Raw genomic sequence first — 27,620 nt, 5'->3', positions numbered from 1 at the left:
TTGTGAGGATTGTTTCAACAGGATAAAGTGGTGTTGTGTCGGTATGCAGGATGCCGTAATACTCAAGTGCCATAACTCACTATCTGTCCGATGCTCTGTCTGTCGGAGCTAGATCAAATTGATGATTCATAATTGATAGATTATCTGAAGCCTAATCTTTAAGACACGTCATATTCATACTGGTTCAAATAAACAAATCGATTGCATTTCCTCGGGCTGCCCTCTAATAGTCGACCAAATGTTAGTCAACCAGAAAGGTCATTAGTCTGCAAGATTTCACTGGTTCTTTAGTCGCAGGAAAACAAACATGAAACTCTATTTATTTGGACTTGTAGTTACACCTGTCAAGTGTTGCTGGAGCCCCAAAACACAGGAGCTACAGTTCGGGAAGTAAACAACTGACCACTTCCGGTAGCCATCTTTGTTTGTGTCAACAAGCACACAACTGGAAAAACTGTTCAAAATCTTCTTTACTGTGCATTTGAGTGAATATTTGTTAGATTAACGAGATATTAAAGTATTTAAAGACTTCAGAAATGTCTTTACATATTTAAAAAGTTTTGTGGAGACGAGTTACGGCGACATTAATCGTTTTAAACCATCAAATAACTAATAATAAACAATAATAATCTGTGACTTTAATGTAAAAGTCTCTCGTGTAAAGAGACAAAGTGAAGCTCGGTTCTGTATCATTTTAATATAGAGACCTTTAATCTCACCTGAGACCTGCACCAATTACCTGGACACGTCACAGGAGGTTAAACTAATGAGCTGCTGCTTATTACCGGCCGTTAACGGTTCACACCTGCCCTCCAGGAACATATTCACCTGTTATTTCACACCACACATTCATTAATGTGAGTCAGCTTTAACAGGGAATAAAAGATTCAATTAAACAATATGAAGCTTTACGTGTTTTTGTTTCCCGCTAAAACCAGGTGAGACTGCTAGCTAACACCTCCCGGCTACCGTCAAAGATAACAGGAACCGATTGTTTTAGAAACACAAAGGAGATAAAATACTACCGTGAGGACCTTCCGGTAACCCCGACTGGAACAATGCGGAGCCGTGCTATCTGTATCATCCCTGGCAACCGGGCTCCATTCAGGCCAAGCCAAACAAAAGGGCTCCGACACACACCGGGCAGCCCCCGGACACACAGCCGGGGACAGACCGCCTGTTGCCGGGGGCTGCTTCACACACACACACCTGTGCGACCACGTAAGCTCGGCTCAACTATTTTTGCTTTTAATCCAGGTGAATCCAGGTGTTTTCTTTCAGTGACAAACTGCGGGTCACTATGCGGAGCGTGGAGCTGCCCTTCACCTTCATTTGTCTCACTAACACACACTCCGCCAAACCCCATTCAAAATTCTGTAGATTTAAGGTAAATTCGCGTGTAAGCACATAAAAATGCCGGCTTTCACCTGGAATATGCTGCTACAAGTTGTTTAGGTGCTGCTGGTAATTTCGGCATAAATACAATCCTTTATTAGGCCATCCATTTTAAAGAAATAGCTAAGTAAAACTTAAAGCTCCACGTTACCGCCCACTACTACATAACGTTCTTTTGCCTTGAGAGATAACAGGAGATGTGGCAATAAAAGTTGAATCTAAATAAAAGTGTCATATTTATGTGTGGTGGATGTACGCCGAAATAAAGATGTGATCACAGCAATTGGTTTGCTTGTGTTTTTTTCGTGTTTACTCGACTGTAAAGATCTCCAGAATCATTTAATCTTAATTTTCCAATGGTGTCTGGTGCGGGTGTTCTCCGCTTACAGCACAGAAGGGCCACCTTTGCCTCTCCGGAGCAGGAGGGCAGATCAAGTTGCTTCGGTTTGCATTTACATTTTCTGTGCAGGTTCAACAATGAGCGAGCTGTTAAAATCACAATATATTTATTAATCCAGCGGTTTGACCGTTAAGTTGATGAAAACACCTGTTTTTTAAATGACCGTCGGTGAGGCGACAGCAATGTTTGGTACCGGGCGGAGCTGCCGGAGGAATGTGAAGTGTTGGGCTCATTAAAACAGGCTTACCTGCAGGTGTGGGCTTCATCAAATTATCCGTTAGAAAAACATGGCACAAAAACCCGCTTATATCTCCGGTCCCGGTCGGTGCTTACCGGCTCCTGTGAGCACTTTGTATCCGACAAACACAGCTGGTGTTCGGGTGCAGGAGTGAGCAGTGAGCGGCTCTGCTCTCCGGAGATGTGACTCCTTAAAACTACACTTGACTTTGAATTGTGTTAAAAACCAGCAGCAGCAGCCAACCTGACCGGAGACTGTGGGCGGACTCAGCCCTGCGCATTGGCTGACAGGCAGTCCAGCTGCATTAGAGGACACGCCCCATTCACTATCACAGTTACTGAGAGGCCGTTTACACGTGCACGGTGATTTTGATAAATGGAGACATCTTCCTTCGTTTGTGCCCTTCGTTTACACGCAAACGGAGATTTCTCCTCTGAAAACGAGTCTTTCTAAAAACTCCTGCCAGAGTGGAGATTTTGGAAAACTCTGGTTGCGCGTTTGCATGTAAACTGAGGTAAACGGAGTTATAGGCAGCTGACGTCACAGTATGCGCCGTAATTTGCGCCTGTGTCAAAAGTGCGACCTATGTTGCTATGGTGACAATGGATACATGGAAGGCTTGAGCTTCTCGTTACACTGCCACCTACAGGTTTGGCATGCTCTTGTGTATATATACACGGGTAAGTGTAAACGAAGATCTTTTTGAAAACGGAGACAGTGAAATGTCCGTTTATGAAAATAGCCGGCAACGTGTAAATGGCCTCTGATACTCACAGGTACTGCAGCACTAATACCACACTGTGGAAATACTGTTACAAGTTAGAGTACAAATGTATTAGTACCTTCTGTAAAACGATCTGGAGAAAACACCTCCGGTAATATTAATCCTGTGCGAACGCGATCCTCCACGTGATGCGATTTCGTCACGTGCTATTTACAACCATTTTTCCACATTTATAGTCGCCTCACCTCGTGCCCCAATTGTTGAAAAACGTGCACTAAAGTGCCCTCTTGGGAGCCAAAACGTGCACTGAAGTGCCCTCTTGGGAGCCAAAACACGCGCTGAAGTTCCCTCCTGGGAGCCAAAACGTGCTCTAAGGTGCCCTCCTGGGAGCCAAAAAGCGCACTGAAGTTCCCTCCTGGGAGCCAAAACGTGCACTAAAGTGCCCTCTTGGGAGCCAAAGTGCCCTCCTGGGACGCAAAACGTGCACTAAAGTGCCCTCCTGGGAGCCAAAACGTGCTCTAAGGTGCCCTCCTGGGAGCCAAAACGTGCGCTGAAGTGCCCTCCTGGGAGCCAAAACGTGCGCTGAAGTGCCCTCCTGGGAGCCAAAGTGCCCTCCTGGGACGCAAAACGTGCACTAAAGTGCCCTCCTGGGAGCCAAAACGTGCTCTAAGGTGCCCTCCTGGGAGCCAAAACGCGCACTGAAGTTCCCTCCTGGGAGCCAAAACACGCACTGAAGTTCCCTCTTGGGAGCCAAAGTGCCCTCCTGGGAGGCAAAACATGTGCTGAAGTGCCCTCTTGGGAGCCAAAGTGCCCTCTTGGGAGCCAAAGTGCCCTCCTGGGAGCCAAAACACGCACTGAAGTTCCCTCCTGGGAGCCAAAGTGCCCTCTTGGGAGGCAAAACGTGCGCTGAAGTGCCCTCTTGGGTGGTAAAAACATTACTGTTGCAATGACTTTTATGTTGGGCCCTTTTTTGATCTATACTGAGCCAGAACTATATCTCACAGAACCAGTTTGGATTATCTGGTGCTAATATGGTGTTAAAATGCACTAGAATACAGGAAATGGCATCTGCTTAATTGAAAATGTTCTGGGGGAGGACCCAGGGATTTATTTCCTTCATACATCCATGTCTCTGTGTGTTCTTCACAGTCTAACGTTGAATCTACACAGTTCTCGTGGATGCTGATCCTAACTACAAACTAACTTGAGTAGTCTGTCTAGTTAGTCTGTGTTAAGGCTATATAATGTGCCATTTGTAGAACATATAAACATGTCTAAAGTGCCCTCGAAAACACGCGGAAATTAGTGCCCTCTTCAGTGGCGAGAACGCGCTGTATGTGCCCTTTTTTTCCTTTTCGCCCCCGCCCTTCAAAAAGTCTGTGCACGCCACTGATGGAGGCGCTTGAAGAAGCACTCGGTGTTGTCGGCAGTCGTGATAGCGGACATTCTTCTAATGATCGTATAGCCCTACATGGGAGACCAATCAAAAAGGTCGAGAAGAAAGCACGAGACTTCTGGTTGTGTTAGGTCGGCCTAATATGAATCCATATTGCTAATGGTTGTGTACACACAATCCTGATCATGGGCAGTACTTCATATTGGGCTAACTATTAATTATTATTATCCTTCAGCTGATGCTTACAGGAAGCAACGTAGCATGCACATGCCGACAGGGAGGTGACGCCAGAGCACAAACCGAGTTACCACTCCCATCTCTGGTAGAAATACGGAGATTTCTTGTCCCGTGCAAATCGGACATTTATATTACAGACATCCTGTGGTGAACTGACATTAGTCCACGTCCCTATGTAAAACTAATCCCGTCTGAACAGTACTTATGACTATAAAACATGTCTTTTCTTATTGCCAGTAGAGGGCGCTATAGCTATAACTAATTGTTGGCATGTAGCTGTGTTCAGGGCGGGACTGCCATCAAATGTGAAGTTTGGGGCAGACTGGACCATGTGTGCTGGAGTTACAAACTACTTCCTGTTTGGTGGTGGAACATGGAAGTTTGACGCCTCACCACGGTCACACGGTTTGACGAAAGCTCCAGCGTGTAACAGCTTTTCATCTTTAAGGTCTTTAGATGGGACAGACCATATTTGAAGTTAATCGGATTAAATCTCCAGGAGGAGCTTGTTAAAGTACGACCACAGAAATGACACATTAAATTCAAAATGGCCGACTTCCTGTTGGGTTTAGGGTATGGCTCCAAGAGGCTTCAGGTGTTACATGTCCCCACCAATTTTCGTACATGTCATCGTTTTAATGTTGCTGCTGGCAAAGCTGGAGTTTATTTAATATTACTTTTGCCCACGGAGATCTTTATAGTCATATTGATATAGTAATCAGATTACTTATTCACTGATTATATTTTGTCATGTTAGTCTGAGTCTGCAAATTCATCAAAGGGTTTGAATAAATGTAGTGATGTAAAAGTACAATATTTCTCTCTCAAATTTAATGTCGTAGAAGTAAAGTAGCTTAGAATATAAGTACTTAAATGTACTCAGTTACTTTAAATAGATTTACTTTATTAATCCCCGATAGGAAGTTAAGCTTTCTGGTGTCATACACACACATGCACAAACAGGTCTATACATGCATGTCTGAAGCCTTAAATTGGTTTCATGAAACATTATCCAAGTTTCTTTTGTACATTTCTGACTTGAAGTGTTTGTTTGTTTGTTTGTTTCTAGTTTAAATGAAGTTCAAACTTGAGGCAGACTGCAGCTACACTGAGGTTTGGAGGAGGTCAGAGCCTCCCAGTCAACGCTAAGGGAATAGTAACTCCTGCAGTGTTCAGTCAGTGTAAAGGTGAGGACGCCCCCTGCTGGTCAGTCAGCTCACACACACCACATAATGATCAGGAGCTGCTTCCTCAGTGCTGAAGTTAAATACATTTACTCTGCTACTGCAGTAAAAATTTGAGAAACTTGTACTTTAGTATTTTTATTTGGAGTATTTTATATTTTATTTACAGTAAATATTGAACTTTAGACTCTATTACATTTATTTAACAGCTCATTTCAAATTAGGATTTTACAAACAAAACACATCAGTTTATAAAATATGATGCATTATATCATATATACTGACAAACTACCAAATTGATGTACATATTTATACATCATTAAAATACTATACAATTGAGATATATTTCATGTATACATACATATATACATTTTTAAATTATATATCAATTTAATTTTGGATATATATTTAATATAATTGAATTACTAATTTTATTTTTTTAATTTTGTAATGATTAAATTTTTTTAATATACATTTTTTCACCTCTTGAATATTTATATATATATATATTTATAATTTTTAATTATACATAGATTTAATTATATATATATATTCAATATAATGTATCAATTTGATTAAGTCTACTTATTTCTTTATTTTTTTTTAAACTGATATACATTTTTATTTTTTAAAATACATCATACATTTTTTTCACTTCTTGTATGTACATATTAATTCGACATACACTGCACATAACTGAACATATTTATTATGTTTACTCTGATTCTATTGTTTCATTCTACTTATATTGCAGTTAAATTGTCATACTCACAACATATATATCTTGTGTATTTTATTTTAATATTTTATATCTTAGCACTAGTGTTAAACACGGTAGCATAATGCACATTTTATTTTTTATTTTAATGCACATTTAATTTTATTTTATTGCTCTACATTTACACAGTTTTATTTCATACTCTTGTTCCTACTCATTATAATTATCTGTTCTTCACATCGCTGTATGAATCATATTTTCTCCTCAGGGATCATTAAAGTATTTCTGATTCTGACGGGTAATTTTATATAATAAGCACTTTTACTTTCTTACAGCTTTGTACTTTTGCAGTAAAGCTTTGAATGCAGGACTTTTACTTGTAATCAAGTACTTCTTTGGTATTTTTCTATTTTTACTTCAGCACAAGCAGAAACTGATTTACAGCTGTTTGACTTTATTATTTCCATTTTGAGAGACTTTTCTCTCCTCACGTCACAGGGAAATTTTTCATTTTCCACTGAACTACTTTTATCTAAAGGACGGAGTTACTGTGAGTTTGTAGATTCATTTATAAGTGAATACTTTGTCACATGATCCCAAGTGAACCATCTCCAAAATAACATCAATTTTATTAGTTTTACCTCAAGTTGCAGCTCGCACCGTTTCAATATTTGAGTCTTAGCTTTTCCTTTTATTTTGTTGAACTTTTTTGTGTCTACTGTAACATCTGGTTGAATATACACCGTCACTGTCAAATAAACTAAACACTGTTGTTTCTTATTTTCACCGCAATTCTGCATTTTAAAACATGAAAATAAGTTTGGATTGACATTTTTAAATTGTCATTCTTTAACTTCCATACATATAGTTCATTTTCCAGGTTTAATATTTGATCATGATGAAGTCTGTCAGAAGATGTGTTTAATGTTGGAAGGAGCTGAAGTGGAGCCTGATCAATCATCTTATTACAGATGTCTTGATACTGTTCTATCAATAAATATATTAAAATATGCTTTATGCATTGTTGTTGTTACATAGTTTGGCCAGCAGGGGGCGCTGTGACATCAACTGTGTACAGCCGTTAGGTGACACATCTATCAAAATATAGTGATGCGATGTGTCCTACTGCTCTGAGTATATAAGTAAAAGTTATGTAATAACCGTCTGAATGTCAAGTGTTAGCATGCTAACATTTGCAAAAGGATAATGAAATGTCTCTTTTGTGGTTAATGCTAACACTGACCTTTTATCACTGAAACATCATCAAATATACTTTTTAAAAGATCAAGTCTGTTTGTAATCAGTTTCTTCTCTGTAGCAGAAGCAAATACAATAAAAACTGTTTCCAGCCTTCAGGAGAGAATCTGCGGAACACTCCTTTAAAATCAACCTCAGACTCATTTCTGCTTTATACACTTTTAATCATCAAATCCATTCTGCAAACCACAGTAGTGCAAGATTACCTGTGAACACGTCTGTGAGTCTCACAGACCGACATGCTGCTGTTGACTCCTCCCACAGGTGAGCTGTGTCACCTGTTGTGTTCTCCTGCAGCTCAGATCACACCTGAGATGTTTCCTCTCACTGAGCTGCTGCAGATAAAAAAAAAACAATAAACCAAGGTGAGGATCTGGATCTGTGAGGTTCTGCTGAGGTCCAGTTCAACATCCACAGCTTCGCTTTAGTTCGAGGATCCAAACAGACGATGAGCAGCTTCTCCACAAATGAGATGTTCAAAGACTCAGAGTCCGTCTGTAAAAGTGTCCGTCGTTCTTTTGTCCAAGTTTTTACTGCAACACACATCGGAAACGCCTTCATATCGACACAGATTGATTTATCAAATGTTCAGCATCGTGTCGCTCATGTGCTGCTGAGATCAAAACATCCTGACTTCTGTCCCAGAGCTGAAAACATCACCGTCTCCCTCATGATTTGATTCTGATTCAGAGGTACAATGGGATTTTAAGAGAATTATTGATTCATCTTGAAAACTGATTTCTTCGCACTGTGTGACGACCTTTAAAACATAACGATGATCCATAATTAAAATAAACAGATGAATTTACCTCCATTATCTTTCATTAATACGACACAGTGTTGTTAAATATACCGACTTATTTTCCACGGTATCGATTCATTCGTTCATCTTCCATAACAACTTATCCTGTTATGGTCGTGAGTGTGTTGGAGCCTCTCCCAGCTGACACTGGGTGAGATTCACCCTGGACAGGTCACCAGACTATCACAGGGCTGACACATAGAGACAGACAACCATTCACACTCACATTCACACCTACAGACAATTTAGAGTCACATATTTCACCAGTGTTTCCAGTTCTGGTTGAAGAGCTGTTTATTGTTCTGATGTTGTTTTCATTACTAAAATACTTTGAGGAGAAATTCAGACAGTTTTAAGCAGCTGCTGGTGTTTGATGTTTGCAGATCTAGTCTGTCAGTGATGTTGATGAGCTGCACCTTCTGCCATATTAAACTGAATATAAGACGACTCTGATTATTATTATTCTTATTATTATTATTACCTCATTATTATCAGACAGACTCTTTAACAACAGCTGTTTGTAAAAGATGGGAAACACTTTCACACTCGTGCTCAGACACCGACTGACGTCCTGCAAGACTTTTCTATGGTCGAACAGAAACATAAAACAATCAGTCACACACACACTCACACTGTCGTTACAGAAACTCCTGCAGCTCAAACTGACTTCAGAGCTGATTAACTTTCACACACTCACTCTGCCAACCAACATTTAGGCTAAAATCAGCCCATAATGCAACACTCTCTCTCATCTCTCCATTTAAAAAGATCATAAAACTTTCAAACTTCATTCCCAGATTTAAAAGAAAGTCCTATATTTGGATCAATACGGTGATTTTGTGACATCATCTCTTCCTGACTGTGTGATGTCAGTCGACACGACGCTCAGTGAAGTGGCTGATGTGTGTTGCGCGTTTTACTCTGCACGACACTGACGTGTCAGAAGCTGCTTCAGTCAGACGCCTCCTGACTGAGTGTGAGATCTGTGACACTGTCAGGATCAGTCTCAGGACACCTCGATGATCTCCATGCTGCCAGAGAAACTCGACTGACTCCCCACCTTCCCCATCTCCTCCCTGGACCTGCTGTCTGTCATCCCGTCTCCAAACTCCATCTGACAGCTGCGCCTCTTCAGCTGCTTCTCGAAGCTGCTCTCTTCGTGCCAGCTCCTCCTCGAGTCTCCGCGGTCGCCTGTCCTCTGCCGGCTGCGCCGCCGCACCGCCTCCAGGCCGTGGCTGCAGCTGTAGGCCGCGAAGTTGCCGCCGCTCAGGATGGCTGAGGTGGAGTAGAAGCGGGTGGAGTCTGAGGAGAGGTACCAACCGCCAGCCAGGGAGGAGGTGGAGACGGTGACGGGGCCAAGCAGGATGTCCGAGTGCCAGCCTTTCAGCGCCCCGCTAGATGCCGATTTGGCCAGATGCTGCTGGCTGCGGGAGAGGCCGAACAGGTAGCTGGTGGCGTTCTCCTCCATGCTGCCACTCCGGTGCAACGGGTGCAAACAGTTCGGAGCAGCAGGTGGAGGTTTGGTGAAGCTGCTGGAGGCCGGCGGAGGTGCGACTGGCTCCGGCCCGTCGGCTTCCTCCTTGTCGGGGCTCTGCTCCGGCGTCGACTGCTCCGACACCTCCTCCACCGGGGAGAACTGGCACGGTTTACTGGTCGGCTCTTTAAAGCCAGACGGTTTGAAGTACTCTGCGGCATCTCCTGATCCTCCGTGAGGGACGAACACCCGGTGAGAAGCGCTCCCACCCGGCTCGCCGTACGACTTGATGTCCAGAGAGAAGGAGCGCTTCAGCCGGGCGTTGTCTTCAGGTCCGTCGGCGAGCTGCAGGCCACTCAGAGCCTGAGCCAGCAGACGCTCCTCGGGGGCGTCAGCTAAAACACAAGGCAGGGTGAGGGGCTCCAGCAGGGGCAGGCCGGGGCCCGCGGGGGCCTCCTGGCAGGCTGAAGGCTCCAGGTCATCGGGCTGAGCAGGGACGTCACCGCCGCCGTCTGGGTGATGGAGGGACTTGAGTTTAGTTTCAGTACCGTGAGGACTTTTGATCTTCTTCTCAAAGTCCAGCAGCTGACCCAGGAAGTTAAAGTTGGGCGAGATGGTCGGCCTCTTCTCCTTCACAAACCTGTCGGACACACAAAGAATGTGGCGCTGCATCATTAGTGTGAATCATGACGAGCGTCTGTAATCAACAGTGACACGCGGGACAGATTAATTAGAGGGTTAATGAGGATCTGGACTCATTAGGACATACTCTCTGAATTGTTTGGATCTATGTGCAGAGGAATGTGCACGACAAACATCAAACAGGAATCTGAACTCTGACAAACACGTCGACTCTGACAGGAAAGCTGAAGCTGCACAAATCTGTTGTGTAACATCTACGGTGGCTCTGGAGGAACTTTCTGAGGGGACAGTTTGAGCGGTGACAAGCGGGACGATACACAAGAAAAAGAGAAAACATTTAATTTGATTCAGACTTTAAAAACAGTCTTTGTTCTTTCTTTAAAACAGAGCCATTGTTTCCCTGTTGAACTTCTGAAGCACTTTGTGACGCCTGTTTTGATACGAGCTCTGTAAATGAATCGTTGATCATCCGTCTGGCCTTTAATAACAGTGACTGATATGTTGTGCGATACTGTGACGATGGTTTACGGGCACATGCGATTAATTAGTGATATGGGTGCTATAAACAGCCGCAGCCGTGTGTGATGACAGCTGCTCTGTTGGAGGACCTGTGCACACACACTCATGGTCATGAATCAGATTTATGACCTCTGGACGTGAAACTCTCACCTGTACGCCTCGTCCAGAGACATGTCCATCCTCTTCATGATGTAGGCGATGGCGATGGTGGCTGAGCGGGAGATTCCAGCCAGACAGTGAACCAGGACCCGAGCGTTGGACGCTTTAGCCTTCTCTGGAATACACAAAGATTCAGACTGAAGTGAGAGCAGTTCTTACCTCTGAACTCATACGGGAATATTTCTCTGATGTCGACTTCTCCACTGACCTATGAACTCCACCGATCGGTCCAACCAGGGCAGGATCTTCTCACAGAACGAGTCGTTGACAGGAACTCTCAAGAAGTGAGACTCCGGGATGAAGTCAGGTTTGGGGCAGGTGTTACTAGCATTCAGGACGTAGACGATGTCGTTCTGCTGCATCAGATCCTGGAGACAGAAGATCAGATTGGATCAGTGTTAAAAGGTAAACATCACCGTCACACCCAGGTCTTAAACTGCGCAACGACGCCACATTTAAATTTAACTTTAAATTTAGTTGACCCTCGACTGTGTGACACTGAAACCTGAGTATCCTGGTTGAGACACAGCTTCGCCTAGAGAGTGAGCTAATCAGAGAAGTGACAACGGCTCTCTGGTACCTTGTTGAGGACATCTCTCTGGCAGCCCAGGTACAGGTGAGGCAGGATGCGGGTCGGCCCAATGTTGGTGACGGGCAGGCAGGGCTGAGAGATACAAGAGGGAACCAGAGTGGACTTCCCCTCACACAGACCAGGAAACAGGTGGGAGAACTCAGAGAACCCACCTGAGAAGAACAAACACACAGAGCGTCCGTGTTTTAATGACGAGTCACATTTACAGACGCAGATTACTGTCAGAGGGTCTGACCCATCAGCTGTGTGTCTGTCGTCAGTCTACAGCTGAACTCTTATCAGTGTTTACGGTTTTACTGAACAGCCTGCTCCACCAGCTACAGATGGCTCAGCCTCAACACTTGTTGCCAGGCAACAAGCCTGTGAATTGATCCTCTGCAGCCTCCTTCAGCTGCGCACGTCCAACATGGAGCTGATGAGGAGATATTCTCACCTCACTGTGCACATGTGACCGCCGTCTGTTGTCGTCCAATAAAAACATTGTGAATTTAACTGTGGCTCTGAATATGATGTAACCCATCAGAGTTAATAAACATATTTTTACAAAAGGTCAGTGACAGAGAAGGTGCTGCTGAAGCATATTTTCTGACAATATTTTTACTTTTTAATTTCTTTAATTTTCTCTCATTTATTTTAAATAAATCTATTTCCTTCACCTATTTATGTCATTTGTCTTTTAGTAATATTTGCCTTTTCTATTATTTTTTTAATGTGCCAAAAATATAATTTATGCATAAAAACTGAGATAAAATTTCATGTTTGGACTCAAACCAACAACATATCAGTCAACGCTTTCTGACTTCCTGTCTACAGCTCTCAGCTCCAGGTAGGGTTGGGTACCCTTCATATTTGTACAGGTATCTTTTTTCAGCACTTTACTTTCTGTTACAACAAAAACATAATTTTTGAACAAGCTTCAGGAGTTATGTCATCTTTAATCACACATAGAGCTCTCTGTCTGTCTGTCTGTCTGTTTTCTTTATATGTTTCAAGTCGTCTACAGATATGACCAAGTCAAATTTAAGGCTTTTTAAGACCTTTTTAATACCACTTTATATGAAATTTAAGACCAAACTTGCAGTGGAAACACATTATATATACAGTTTATAGTTTAATGTGTCATAAATGATATTTACTATTGCACTTCTTCAGTCTGTGTCTCTTTACAATCACTGGGTCTGTCAGGCTGGAGACATTTTCACGGCAATGTGACCAAAATATTTAAGACCCATCTAATCTGAGTTTAAGACATTTAAGACTTGTAGACACCGTGTGTTAGCTCGTCTATCTCGCTCACTGTTTAGACCCAACTGTCAAATATGTGACAGCAGAGACAGGTCCGTCTATTTCTGAAAGAAAACTGAAAAGGTCGAGCAGACGTTGAAACTATAAACTGTGCAGCAACAGGTTTCAGCTTGCTGAGAAGCTGATGAAGCTCCATGGTGCTTTCGCTTCCTGTCTGACCTTAGTGCTCTCACCCAGATGTGCTCTAAGGTGCTGACATTTGGCACCAATTAATTTAACATGAACTTGACCTCAGCAGTATCAATGTAAGAGTTTGGTACCCAACCCTAGTTTCAAAACTATTGGTAGCTACGAAAGACAAAAAATTTTGAATCACAAATATTTAAGTTCATTTAAAAAAAACACACATACAGGAGGAAATAGTGCATTTGTTGGGGACTATTTTCAGCAGCGGATTAATCCACATTTGGTGCTCTAGTGTAGTATTTGTGGCAGCAGGATGGCGTGTGTGGGACTGATTAAAAATAAACTACCCTGTGTGTGTTCATGGTTAATATCTGCTTCACAATTAATGGTAAAGATCTCAAGCTTTTGATTTTATTTTCAACCATTAGACACTGAAGAAGTGCCTGTTTTTCGGTGATTAATTAAATTATGACTGCCTATACTTTGATACATTTTACTGTTAGAGCCTGATATTCAAAATCAGAACTGTTCTGATCCTCTTTTCTGTCTAAACTTCCCTCTGAAACTTCCCCTCCTGCTGCAGTATTTATTATCAGTCAGAGCAGCAGGTTCCTCATTTATTCGCGCAGATTCAAGTTGTTGTTGTGTAACTGTTAAACCTTTGACCGAGTGATTTTGGAAAGCACAGAAGGCCTTTTTTTTTTATACATGTGAGGGTGGAGTCGTCAGTGCAGCATTACATCATGGTTACATAACGTAACCCTCAGTGGAAAGAAGGGAGGACGTCTGCAGTCGACCCGCCTGTCGGTCAAACTAATAAACTGCTTTATCACAAGTGACTCAAACTCACAGCTCGTCTGTCAGAGTGGAAACAGCAGCAACACAAACACCGCAGAACAACATGGACGCCGCCTCTGCTGTAAAATATAGTTTTTTCTATCGCCTCAGCCTCACAGGGGGTTTGAGCCGCACTAAACTCGGCCTCTTGGGGTTTTTAGGGTGCTGTGATTTCTGCTGTTTGGTGAACACAAACAGAAACGCAGGATTTGATATTTAAAAAATGGCATCAGTGGTGAAACGCAGCATTTTGAATGAAAAACAATACGTTTTACGATCACGCTACACCAGGTGCATTAAGTTAAGTCGGGTCAGCTGGTCGACACGGCCAATTGTCTACGCAAACGCGTGGTTAAAATGCAAGTATGTCTCTGGCCTTATGGGGGTTTAGACTTGGACAAACGTCGGCCTGATGGATCTTTTGACTCGGACTACTTTAAGTCTGGTGTATATTTGACTCGGACTAGTCTCAGTCTCTGGGATGTTTTGACGCTGACTTGTGCGGGACTGACCTGAGAGCAGGTGTACGGAGGGGAAGCTCCTCTCCAGTTTCACTAGCAGGACACTGAGGAAAGACTCGGAGCTGAGAGAAGTCGGATCTGAAGAGCTCTGATCATAAACGACGACCTCCTGATCGCCCTGCAGCTCCAACTGCAACACACACAGAGACACAAAGACACTTTCAGGACTTTTACAAGTTAATTATAATATTTTTATTACAATTACATGTGTTGGTCACCTTTGTTTTATCTTCACAGTCATGACACACTCACATCTGAACACACTGCCTTTATCAAATTTCAACGGTTTGATGATATTTGATCATTTAGATATTTCTACACAGAGAGGTTGTGTTTACTGCTCCTGATAGGGCTGTCACAACACTGACACACTTTGGTTTATTTGATCATATTCCAGAACATTTAAAGAAGGAAATGCGAGGTCATTTGAGTCTGTTACTTAGCCCAAGGCTCGAGTGACACTGAATTTCTGAAGCCAAAACCGATGTAGATATTTGAGACTTTTTACAACTTGTCTGATCATCTGACTGCTCGTGTTTCTTCGACCCGTCAGAAATGATGAATCACCAAAATTAAGTTGTACAAAACCAACATTTTCCTTGAAAGAACTTCTGTGTTGTTGCGTGTTTTATGTGCTGCAGCAGCATCAGTCTCTCTCTGACTCTCAGTACGAAGGTGAAATCCTCTGGGGGTCGACGGCCTGCCTCTAAACCACGGTGGTTTGGCTCCTTTACAGTTTGTGCTCACTCGAGGAAACTCTGCTTTCTCTCCTTCGCTGCACACAGAATTAATTACAGCTCATAATCATACGGAAAATGTTGCCTCAGTAATAAAAACGAGCGGCCGAGCTTCCTCAAAGCCGTTATTCCAGTTTAACACAACACCACAAAAAGGGAGGAGCGGCCTCTGTGGCTCGCAAACTCTCTTTGTTAAATATAAATACACTGTTCTGAGGTCAGGCGCCCACGTTCAGAGGAGACGGAGAAGAGCAAGCAAGGGAAACGTCAGATTTAAGTTTAAGTGTCAGTTTAAAAATAAGACACCACCATGAGATCCTCCGTATTCTTGTCTGTGTATATCATCTCAAGGGATTATATTCAATCGACTATAGCCCTCTTAGTTTTTCCTTATCTTTGTTTTTACTTTTGTGTTTCGTGTCTTTTTAGAATGTTCCTCTACTGCTTCCTTCAGTCTTTCATGTTTCCCTAAATTCATTAACTTCTCAGCCCTCAACAGTATTGCATCAAAAGTCACACCTCTTCTTCTCTGACTCATAACTCAGTAACACCAGAACTAAGAGTGTCAAACTCATAGCTGAAGTCAAGTGACGGTTACTTCCTACAGTGCAGGTTTCCGTTATAAGATAAGTACCGTTTTTTGATAAATGTGAAAATCTGTTGAAGTCCGATATATTTAAATCTCTCCAGTCATAATGTCCGGTGAAAATAATTCCCCCTGAGAATATGTCAGGCCTGATCTGTTTCCAGAAAGCAAGCAACCATTGCTCTCTGTCCACACCAAAAGTTCAGCTCAAAACGGCCATGCATGTCGCTCACACCCGGTTAGAACAGTTCAATACAAATCAATGCAATCAAACTGGTTTTGACGCTGAAGCTCACTGATGTCACATTCAGTTTGGAAATGGTGAGCTCTTTACACGTCACCTAAACTAAGTAGGCTGGCATGATTTGTAGGTATTTCAAGTGGCTGAAAAACGAAGCCAATGCCAAAGTGAAAAAGCTGCAGTTCCTCTAACGGCCACTTGAGGCTGGCTCCAGAAGTGAGTCAGTCCCTGTAGAGCCCCACCTTAAAATGTTCAACTTTACAGCAGCATGTTTACAGCCTGGTACAAATAACAGTTTCCGTCTATCAAGCTAATTTCATACTCAAAAAACCAAGATGGTGACTGTGGAAATGTCGGCTTCACATCGGGAGTCCATAAATCAATGGGTGACGTCATGGTAGCTACATCAATTATTACACAGAGTCTATGATTATTATTCATGAGTCCATTCAATACACGTGGACAATATCTAGAACATTTCAATCTTCCAGGACACGTGGACCAGCATCAGTTTTGTCTAACTGTAACCCTGCTCCAGTGATCCAGATCACAGATGGATATATGTCAAAAAATGTACTTAAAAAATCTCCATATAACTCCAGATGTTGCTTCGTAATCATCATGGTGTCAAGTTTCACTCGCAAAAGTAATCTAATGATTATTAATTGTAAACAAACATTTCAAACAAACATTTCAAACACTTTCTCTGATACACACAGGCAGACATAACCATGCACACTGATCACATTATTTACAAAAAACTATTGATAATCTAAAACAGTGTGTCTCTGTTGTGGGTTTTCGTTTTGATGAAGTGAAAAACAAGATGCTCAAACACCGTTTGGGAGTGTTTGTGTTTCATTTCCTTGTATGGTTTTAAGTCACGGGTTCCTTGTTTGTTTAACTGGGAATAATCTTATAGGTCAGCAGAGAAACCACACAGGAACCAGTAACACCGCACTGAGCTGGAGATTATTGTTTGACAATAAATAAAAAACCCTTAGTCCACAAAGTCATCTTACTAGCATTTTTGTTTCAGAACTTTCAAACTCATCTCACAGTCTTCATCAGCAGACGGATACATTTAGCTTCCATGCTTAATATGTCTTGACAGTTTACTTTAATGATTATAAAATGTAGATTTTGTAAAACGCTAACATGATATGATTAAAGATGATAATAAATCACCTGACAAAACTGAGGCAACTGCACTTCACCAACACCTCTCGTCTACTGCTTCCTCTCACTTCTATTAGGGGGATTTACAAGCTCTAAATTAGTTAAGCGTGGACCCAGTGTGTGAGCTAAAACATCATCCCCGTTTTATTTGTTGACATTTAGTCAAACTGTCTCCATTTAAAGAGCTGAATTATCTACTAGCAGCTCCTGTCTGTAGTGTGGCTATGGATGTACAGACAACTATCACTTTCATACTGTAGGAAACTAAAAATATAATGATTCTTCAAGTTCTACAGTTTCTTTTCTTTCAACAGCCCCTTTTACACAGCCTGATCAAGGTGGGATTGTTGTGGCATTATTCTGCCTCGTCGTTCTGTACAAAAGGCAACGGAGGTAGTAACAGCACTGAATCAACATTTGTGTAAAAAAAAAAAAAAAAAAAAAAAAAAGGGTGTGACATTTGAGGACATGTTATGTGTGCGACCCACCCCCGGGAGATTTAAAAAACAACTAATGGCAGTTAGCAGCTAACTCAAAGAAGAAGAACAGCAGCCGAAGATACCCAAAAATTAGGGAGACAGTCAGTATGTTTACATGACACTTAAAAAAAATGAATTATTGCCTTAATCCGACTATAACTGGACAACTGAAGTGCATGTACACGCGTTACTCCAACTAATATCGGAGTTCCCCCCACGCTGGCGTATGACCCTGGAACAGACAAGACATGCTATTGTTGAAGCCCTCCAACAGCATACTGCGATCTTGTCCGCCAAGTGAAATCACCATGACCACGAGGGATAGCGTGCACCTTATCTGCACAATCAGTAACGCGTACATTACGTACGAGATGAACAAAGCTGTACGATTATCCATCTTGCTGTTGTTCGAAAATGCCGGTCTGCCGCCTGACTCCAGTTGTTTATTATTAAGTGACGTAATAGGTCAACCGGAAAGGGGGCTGTATTAACCCGCTGAAACGACGCATATCGCCACCTAGTGTTGAGGAGGAGGACATGTTCCCATCAGTAATTCGATTTTCTCAGTTGCATGTAAACTGGGACAAGGACAGAAGTCCGATTAGACGCCAAAATCGAATTTTGAGCATAGCTCAATTAAGCTGTGCATGTAAACGTACTGAGTGAGGTCTGGGAGCTCCTGACCCTGTGAGCAGAGGATGAGATCAACCACCATAAAACTGAGATGGTAAATGATTTTTTGGTTATGGTTATTTTATTTTTTTGAAAAGCGCTGCCTGACGTGTATACCGTAAAACTTCGCTTAATAGCCTTGTCCTAATTTAACGCCCGGTACCTTTTACTAGCCCAGTGTAGCTACACATTTCGACAAATAAAGGCCTGTCTCATTTAGAGGTCTGGTCTGGATGCCAAACAGTCCATTTTCTTTTTGAAGAAGTTCTTCGGATGTATAAATCCAGGATGTTGGCTCCCTCAAATTATGTGTCCATTCCTCCATCACCCTGTAAGGTATTCATATTCCTTTATTCCAAATCAATGATTCATACATGACATATTATCTGAAGCCAAGTAATATTCATACTGGTTTACAAAACAATTTGACTGTATTTCTTTTTGCTGAGCAACATGAAAGGAATTAAAGGCCTGTCCCAAATATAGGCCTGTTGATTTCAGAGATTTAAGCAGATGATACCCTGGGCTTTTAACTGAAGTTTTACAGTATGTCACAGTGGACGCTGACATTGTTGTGTTACGTCACACCTCTTTTACTTCAGAAGCACCAGCATGCTATCTAGAAACCACACACTTAATCTCCTTTATGATCCACGTGTCTCTGCTGACGAACTTCAATAACACCTGCAAGCACCTGTCCCTTCATCCTCACACAGCCTCCCCTCTCTGACGCCCTCTGCTTTAGATCATTCATGTGTTGACGTGTCGTGGATCAGGATTTAGGAGGACAGGTGAACCTCCTGTGTTTGCGTTTACCTTCTTCTTGGCCGAGTGCTGCAGGAGCTCAGCGATCTGGACTTTGTCCTGCTGCAGCCTCCTCTTCATCAGCTTAGAGCAGTTCACGTTCACCGCCTCCAGGATGTGCGATGCGTTGTAGTCCACGAAGGGGCGGCTGTCGATTAGCACCACCCGGTCCAGCCCCCCCTCCAGCAGGGCCACCAGAGCCTCCGCCCCGATGGGCCGCACCGCTCCGGGCCGCATCACTCCAGGCCGCACCACTCCGGGCTTCAGCACCCCGGACCCAGACCTGGACCATGATCCCGGTCCCGCAGGATGCTCCGACATGTCAAACTACTTCCCCTTCCCTGTCCCTCCCACCCCCCCACCCCCCTCCCTCCCTGACCGTAGTCCTCCTCCCCCTCCTCCTCCTCCTCCTCCTGAGCGTCCCGGGCCGGCGGTCCAGCGCAGTGACGCAGCCTGGCGAGGAACCTCAGAGGATGAAGAGCTCCATTGTGTCGGTCGGGTATGATGTCATCCTGATGGCGCTTGGCAGCCCAAAACCCCGGGACGAGAGACACAGAAAAAGAGAGACAGACAGACAGACAGACAGAGAGGCCTCACTCTGCACTGAAAGGCATAAAAGCCAAACCCCCACTAACTACCTCTGCTGTGTGTGTGTGTGTGTGTGTGTGTGTGTTCCTGTGTGTGTGTGGAGTCTTTTGGTGGTGTGCAGGCTGGGTGGTGGTGGTAGTGGCGGGGGTCTCTTTCACACCACAGCAGGCGAGAAACAAAAGGCAACTTTTCTCCTGGACTGAGCACTGATGACATCACTCTGCACCTTCATCCTCGTCTTCATGCTTAAGTAGTCTCAGGCTCTGGGACAAAAAAAGGAAAAAGACACAGAGTCAGATTCGGCTTCAGTTTCATCACAAACTGTCTCAGTGATGACGAACGCTGCTCCACACAGACGATTAATAATCTACCATCATTTATAACGAACAAATAATTATTTAGATTTTCTATTTCTGCTGGAACACATCAGTCAGGTGCTCCTCTCCAGGAGAACGGCTGATTGTTCAGCTCTGTCTGACCAGATACTTCTGCTACTACAATTAAAGTTTGTGGCACCAGTTACATGGATCTGTGCAACTGCTACATCCTACGCTGCCGCCTGGCGTCTTTGTGTTGTTTAAAAAAAAACACCTGGACATTAACCCCTCCAGTCTCTTCAACATTTCATGATTTATAGCTATAATTGTGTGTCCTAACATCAGCTTTTTTATGATTTACAGGACAGAAAGGAAAAAAAACACATGAACATTGTTTTGTTTTCATGGGTCACGACGGTCGTCTGCCTGACTCATTCATCTTGTTCATCTCAGGGCGTTGTCATATTAGGTACATTTGATTCGTAGTGTGACTGAGTATGATTGCCTCCCCTCTCCACTGCTGAGCTTTCATATTAGTAATGTTGATCTGTACACTCGCGTCATCATTTATGTGTGGACACTGCTGCTGTGGGGACCGTCGTCAGCTGGGCGCGGGGCTCTGCTCCTACCACCGAAGCTCCAACTGCAGGTTGACAGTCGAATCGAGGCCTGTGCACAGCGGGCTGCGCTGCCGTCTGATAGACGCATCACTATTAAATTGAGACTGTTACATAACAGCTAAAAACTGTGTAGTAGCACTGAATAGCAGTCCCTTTCTGTGTTATAGTACAACTAATGTCCAGATGTAAAGCGCACTATGCTAGGGTACACACGAGCTACACTCAAGACCACATTCTGGTGTGGACTCGGGCACGGATAGACGAACTGTTCACACTAGGGATGCACAATAATATCAGACTAGACCAGATATCAGCAAAAAATCCAATATCCTGCATCCCTAGTTCATACTAATCAAACAAACATGACTTTGGGGTCAAGTGTACTCGGATATAGGCCCAGGTCCCTGATGTGAGAGCCCCCTCATTTATCTTGTACCACTGTGAGAGGTCACGAGATGATCACTCGTTCGGATAAAATTAGGTAGCTTCGTTCTTACGATCTCATCTTTGCTTTTTGGTTTGTACAATAATGTGTAGTTTTACTTCCTAAGGCACCAAGAAAGTATTCAAAAGTAACAATTGAAAACTACTCAATTAAACTGCTCACAACTCAAGAGACAAAGGGTCAGAAGTAAGGTTTCAGAGGACATAAATCACTGTTTCTTGGTTACGAGTGGATGTTTTGTCTTGAACGTGGCTCTTTATGAAAGGTCAGATGGTCACCGACATTATTAGGATTAATCCTCTAAGTTAAAGGGAAATTTTGGTTTATTTCAACCCGTCTCCTATCGTCCTAAATTTGTTTCAAGTCACTAGTGACATAGAAATAATAGTTAGCATGTTAGCCGTTAGCCTAGATACAGCTGTAGCATCAGACCTGTTAAAACTTAATTGAACGGGCAACCTTCAAGTGCAAAGTTAGTCCACTAAACAGGCTTTTTCTCCACAAAGACCGCCTCATATCGTTAGGATAAATGTCAGAGAACATATAGAAAACGACATGTAAACGTGTTGTCTTACCTTACCGGTGCCATGTTTGTTGTTTACCATTTAGCTAAGGCTGCAACCGGTCCCATTCCTTGCAACAGAGGCATTCCTCTTCTGTGGGCACTGGGGCACAGCATTCACAGGTACACCACCAGTCTCCAGAGCTAAAGCCTTCCAGCAGCCATTTCTCCTCTGTCGTCCTCTACCTGTTGCGCCTCTCTCTCCTCCTCCGTTCTTCAATTTCACGAAGCTCTTCGTCAGTGTATTCTGGCTCAAATAAATAAGGGCGGCCATCAAACTCTGCCAAATCAAATTCCTTCTCCACAAAGTCGAAGTCTGGCAAAAAGTCAGCCATTATTCTATAAATCTTTCATAAAATAAATGAATGAACTTTTCAGGCTGCTGTCCGGTTCTGCCTTCCAGCTGCTGCTGCTTGTTCTCATGATATTTCGGCCGCGCTTTGGAAAGCAGAGGTAAACGGTAAACACACGGTAAGGTAAGACAACAACTCTGAAGACCACCTAAATGTGGAATGTTAGTATATAGGCTTTCCACATCGAGAGGCGATGGCCGCCCTTATTTATTTGAGCCAGAATACACTGATGAAGAGCTTTGTGAAATTGAAGAACGGAGGAGGAGAGAGAGAGAGAGGCACAACAGGTAGAGGACGAGAGAGGAGGAATGGCTGCTGCAAGGCTGCGTAGCTCTGGAGATTGGTGGTGTACCTGTGAATGCTGTGCCCCAGTGCCCACAGAAGAGGAATGCCTCTGTTGCAAGGAATGGGACCGGTTGCAGCCTTAGCTAAATGGTAAACAACAAACATGGCAGCACACCGGTAAGGTAAGACAACACGTTTACATGTCGTTTTCTATATGTTCTCTGACATTTATCCTAACGATATGAGGCGGTCTTTGTGGAGAAAAAGCCTGTTTAGTGGACTAACTTTGCACTTGAAGGTTGCCCGTTCACATAACAGGTCTGACGCTAATATGCGCCCCGGCTGTATCTAGGCTAACAGCTAACATGCTAACTATTATTTCTATGTCACTAGTGACTTAAAACAAATTTAGGACGATAGGAGACGGGTTGAAATAAACCGAAATTTCCCTTTAAGTTCCATGTCAATCTGTCCAACAGTGTTTTAGGTATCCTGTTCTAGATTAAAGAGCGCCATCTACAGAAATTTTCATCATCTTAAAGCAGAATACTGGAGGTTGTTTGACTGATAGGTAAGTGATCTCTGAGACAACTTTAACAGAGAAACTCTTGGTTTTACCACCTTAAAATTAAAGTACAGAATCTAATAAAAACATTGCGTCCGCTCCGAAGTCGCTGATTGAAGTTGATCTTTTTAACTTCCTGTTAAGCGTCTCCTCTCTCCTCACACTGACTCAGAGATCTGCAGCAGCAGGAAATTCCCTTGTGTTGTAAAACCAGCAGTTACAGAGTCGACTCAACACAAAAAAGAAAATCCCCAAACATGTTCCTCCTCCAGCGGCCCACACACCAACACACACACACACACCAAAACACACACGCGCGCGCGCGCGCACGCGCACACACACACACACACACACACACACACACACACTGTGAGCCCAGAAAATTCACAATCAGCTCCAAACAAAATAAATCTGACACGTGTCCTCAAACTTTGTTTCAGTGTTCCACTCCAGACTGAATGAATGGAGTCACATATTTAAAACGCAGACACACACAACTCTTCACTTCGTCTGCTGCTTTTAGGAGGTTTTATATTTTCAGGATTCAGGACTGTCTGGGAGATTTTGTAGGGGGTAACTGCTCTATCCAAAGGGGACATAAGCAATGCTAAGACAACTACAAAGAATGTGAAAATTACAAATTAATTGTATTAGACATATTATCAGATATACTCTTACTAAGGCTGCAAACACCTTTTTATTCCTTATTCAAAATTAGGGCAAGAATAACCTGATAACATCACACACGTCATTAAAGATGACCAGGAATGACTGACTGCTAACTAGGGTTGGGTCGGTTCTCAGTAATAACAGGTAAAAGTAGCACGCACATGCCCAAAAAATTTTTTTTGCTAGGTGCTGGACCAAAAGGTAAGTATGAAATAAAAAGATAAAGTCCGCACACCAGAAGCTGCTCCTTGCACAATTTATTCATGCATTGTTGTAACGTTTCGGGCCCCTGCCCTTCATCAGACGACGAATAGAACAATTTTTGAATTTTTGCCCTGATGAAGGGCAGGGGCCCGAAACGTTACAACAATGCATGAATAAATTGTGCAAGGAGCAGCTTCTGGTGTGCGGACTTTATCTTTTTATTTCGGTTCTCAGTAATACCAATTTGGTTCGGTACTCCGTCTATTTTTTTTATTTATTTTTTTTTTTATTATTTTTTTTTTTGAGACTGACCAGACCGCATACGTCATTTTACAGCCTGTGTCTGCCTCTTTGCCAAGCGCACAGCGAGCAGGACAGAGAGGGGGCTGGGGGTGGGGCGGGGACTGAGCTAGGGGGTGCAAGCGCGCATGCGCCGAGGCCTCTACTGTAGCCTGGGGTTTGTTTAACAGTGACGGGGAGTCGATAATGGCGGACAATTTAGTCTCGAAGAAATCAAAGAATGCGCCACTATGACAACACTTTGCCTTTGAGCCAGACGAAGGTGGCAACCCTTGTTTGCACTGATTGAATAAGCTAAACCTGCACATTTTATCTGTAAGGAATAAAAGAAATAACATGTCGTTTTTTTATTTTAAATGAGTCAACTGCGCCCCCAAGTGGCGAAAATCTTGTATTACCAACTTGATGCGGCTTTTCACAAAAACCTGACCGTTATTTTTTTTCTCATACCGACCCAACCCTATCACTAACCAACATGTAGTCTATCACGTCTGTCAGCCAAGTCACGACACAATTTTACGACTCCACCCTTGCCTAATCTCACATAGTGACTGTCAGATGGGACGAAAATGTCGTGTATACAAGTCAATCATGTCAATCTTTCCATCAACTGCAGTCAAACTGCCAGACTAGGCAGCGCTGAGCAAATATCAATGAAGATTTTGTTACGAAATTAGCTATTCTAGGTTATTCGGAAACATTTTTATTGTACTTGAGTTTTTAGTTTGATGCCTGAAAAAATTTCTGTGGTTAACACAAGCTTAAGAAACTTTCACATTTTGTCCTACGACATAAAATATGTCAGTAAATACCCCACTAATGAGTTTTGAAGTATTGATGTGCCTTTCAAAAAAGACTGTTCCCATCAAGTGACTAAATGAGACTATAGAGAGCTTTACAGTCTCATTGTGGTGGCGACATTAAGTCATGCGACCGTGGTGTCGTTTGTTTATAACCTAACGTTAGCTTTTTACCTCTGGCGACTGCATTTACACTTCAAAAATAATAGAAGTTGTGTTAATATGTGATTATGTTTGTATGTGATTATCTTGCTGTACAAAATGTGAAAGTATTATAATATACCCAAAGGCTTTTTGATGAGGGAACCAGGGTGATAAACAAAAAACTTCCTTCCTGCAGCAAAAAATCTCACTTCCAAACAGTCGTAGTCATTCTGAACAAAAGCAATCCATGCATATTCAAAGCTAATGAGAGACTGTGAGTGGCAGTAGCACAAAGTGCTGCAACAAAAGCAGACAGTAGCGTAAAATAATAACAAACCTCTGTCTGTGTGTTCTGAAGCAGAATCAGTTAAAATACTTTCAAACCATCTGAAGCGTCCAAACAGGCAGCTGCAGCCCGAGGCTGCATCTCTAACATCATGTTCCACTTCACAGAATAAAACAGATTCAATTATGTTTTTTCAAGCCGGGACATTCCTCTGCAGACATCTGATCTCAGTCAAATTACCAGCTACAAAATCCTCCAAACAGATGGCATCAGAGTCTTATCCTGTATCAGAGACACGCACATAAAAATATATCTGTATAATGGTGATGTTTCACAGAGGTTACAGAGGGTCAAGACTTCTGGATCTGTCCGTGAGCTTGCCCCAAATACTGAGTGTAACATTATTCATTCATGTGGTCCACGCAGTTCAATGGTGGTTCAATTTCTGATTTGATTTTCTTACCCACCAAAAATGATAATGACAAGAGTAAACAAAAGTTACAACTAGAATTATGGAGTCGCAGCTGTGCGGCTACACCAACCAGTTGAGTTACAGATTACATCCATGTCTGTCCACGACAGTTGACAACGCTTTAAAACATGGACACTTCACACACATAAGATCTACACAATCAGCACAGTTTCAATGTTACTGTCACCATTTCAGTATCTGAACAAATGTCTCCCCTTCTGTTCCTGAGATATGACATTGAAAAATGGCCAGATAATTGTTTTTGCAGAACATTATGACTTCACAGTGAAGCTGCACTTTGACCTTTTGGATATAAAATGTCCTCACTTCATCATTATATCCATTATATCTGACATCTGTGTGACACTTGTGTTATAATCAGTGAATGAGTTCCTGAGTTTTGGCCAGAGACATATTTTGTGAGGTCACAGTGACCTTGACCTTTGACCACAAAATTCTAATCAGTTCATTCTTGATTCCAAGTGAACGTTTGCGCCAAATTTGAAAAAAAAATTGATTGTTCACAGGAATGACCACCAACATCTAATGTGTTGAATGCAAGGAAAATCACCTTGGGGCATTCCTGAGCTAATTGTGTTCACAAGAATGTGACAGACTGATGGATAGAAGGAAGGACGACCTGAAAACATACAAAAGTAGTTTTTATATTCAGGTTGTAATCAGAAGAATATAACTTTCTAAAAAGAATAAATAATGACAGATAGTTTTCTGCATCCCAAAGTACAGCAGCTTATTTAACAATGTGTTTGGCAGGCTAAACATTAGTTTTTATCTTTAATGAAAAATTGTTCCATTACAGATTAGCAATGTATAAAAAGTAGGGGTGGGAATCCACGATACGATATTATCACGATACTGGAGTCACAGTACAATATTAGTGCGATTTTAAATATGTTGTGATATGCTGAGTAGGATTGCAATAAAATATATTGCAACTTATTACCTTTTTTCAACTGGAAAACTTTGTCAACATCTGTTTTATCCAATACCGTAAAGTTTTCAGTCTGTTAATCTCATTTCAGCCATTATTTTGCAGCAAAATGTGTTTAGTGGACTGAAAAAGCAACTGATTATATTATTCTAGGCTGTGACCTGGAGTTTCATTTGTATTTGTCATATTTATAATATAAAAACACACATTTTAAAAAATCGACACTTGACACTGTGTGACAATACGATATTGACACAAACATATAACGATACTATGCTGTCCCTAATAAAAAGACTGTCTTTTGTCTCAGAAGGAACTTGTTCTTGGTGTCCTGATGTATCATTTAATTTACACAGATTTGTTTCCTATGTATTTTTGTGTTTAAATAAGGCAATGGATAATAAATATATTGTTTAAACAAAAGAAGAAGATCTGATAAAATGGTGGAAGAGCTTATTTTGTGTTCAGAGAATATGGTTTTATAAGCCTCACACACACACAGGATAAATATCAAACTACTTTGCTTTCTAATTTAGGGCCTTTATATAATACAATTTATTTAAGAAACAGCTGACCCTTGTGACCAAAGGATGAATTTATTCTGCTGAGAGAAAGTTTCTAACTCAGAGGGAGCTCATAAAAAAGATGACGTAAAGTAGTTTTGATCTCCAAATCTTCCCTCCAACTTCCTCTGCAGCTCATAAAGTGACTCAGCAGTAAAAGTTGTTTATGAACAAACTTTTAAATCTAGAGACACATCCACGGGAACGAATGTTTGCCTTTTTGGACATATACGAGATAAAAATCACAGCAGAAAGAGGAGCGGCAGCTTCA

The 27,620-nt window shown here is 42.3% G+C and overlaps 2 protein-coding genes across 3 annotated transcripts in view; both read right to left on the bottom strand.

Annotated features, from left to right (window-relative positions):
• The window catches only part of eps8a (epidermal growth factor receptor pathway substrate 8a), a 65,308-nt gene extending 63,022 nt beyond the window's left edge, over positions 1-2,286 (bottom strand). For both annotated transcript variants that reach the window (XM_049567234.1, XM_049567235.1), the window contains exon 1: positions 2,043-2,286. The gene's annotated coding sequence lies outside the window, so the exon portion shown is untranslated. The remainder of the gene's footprint in view (positions 1-2,042) is intronic.
• A 5,406-nt stretch (positions 2,287-7,692) lies between these two features.
• Positions 7,693-19,586, bottom strand: dusp16 (dual specificity phosphatase 16). Its single transcript, XM_049567270.1, has 6 exons — positions 19,237-19,586; positions 14,518-14,656; positions 11,726-11,889; positions 11,354-11,513; positions 11,137-11,260; positions 7,693-10,465 (listed from the first exon to the last, which is right to left on the bottom strand). The coding sequence occupies exons 1-6, from the start codon at positions 19,543-19,545 to the stop codon at positions 9,358-9,360; spliced, it is 2,004 nt and encodes a 667-aa protein (XP_049423227.1). The 5' UTR covers positions 19,546-19,586; the 3' UTR covers positions 7,693-9,357.
• Between the last annotated feature and the right edge of the window lie 8,034 nt (positions 19,587-27,620).

Source organism: Epinephelus fuscoguttatus, linkage group LG22, assembly GCF_011397635.1.
Source record: "Epinephelus fuscoguttatus linkage group LG22, E.fuscoguttatus.final_Chr_v1".
Lineage (NCBI taxonomy): Eukaryota > Metazoa > Chordata > Actinopteri > Perciformes > Serranidae > Epinephelus > Epinephelus fuscoguttatus.
This window is presented reverse-complemented; position numbering and strand designations above follow the sequence as displayed.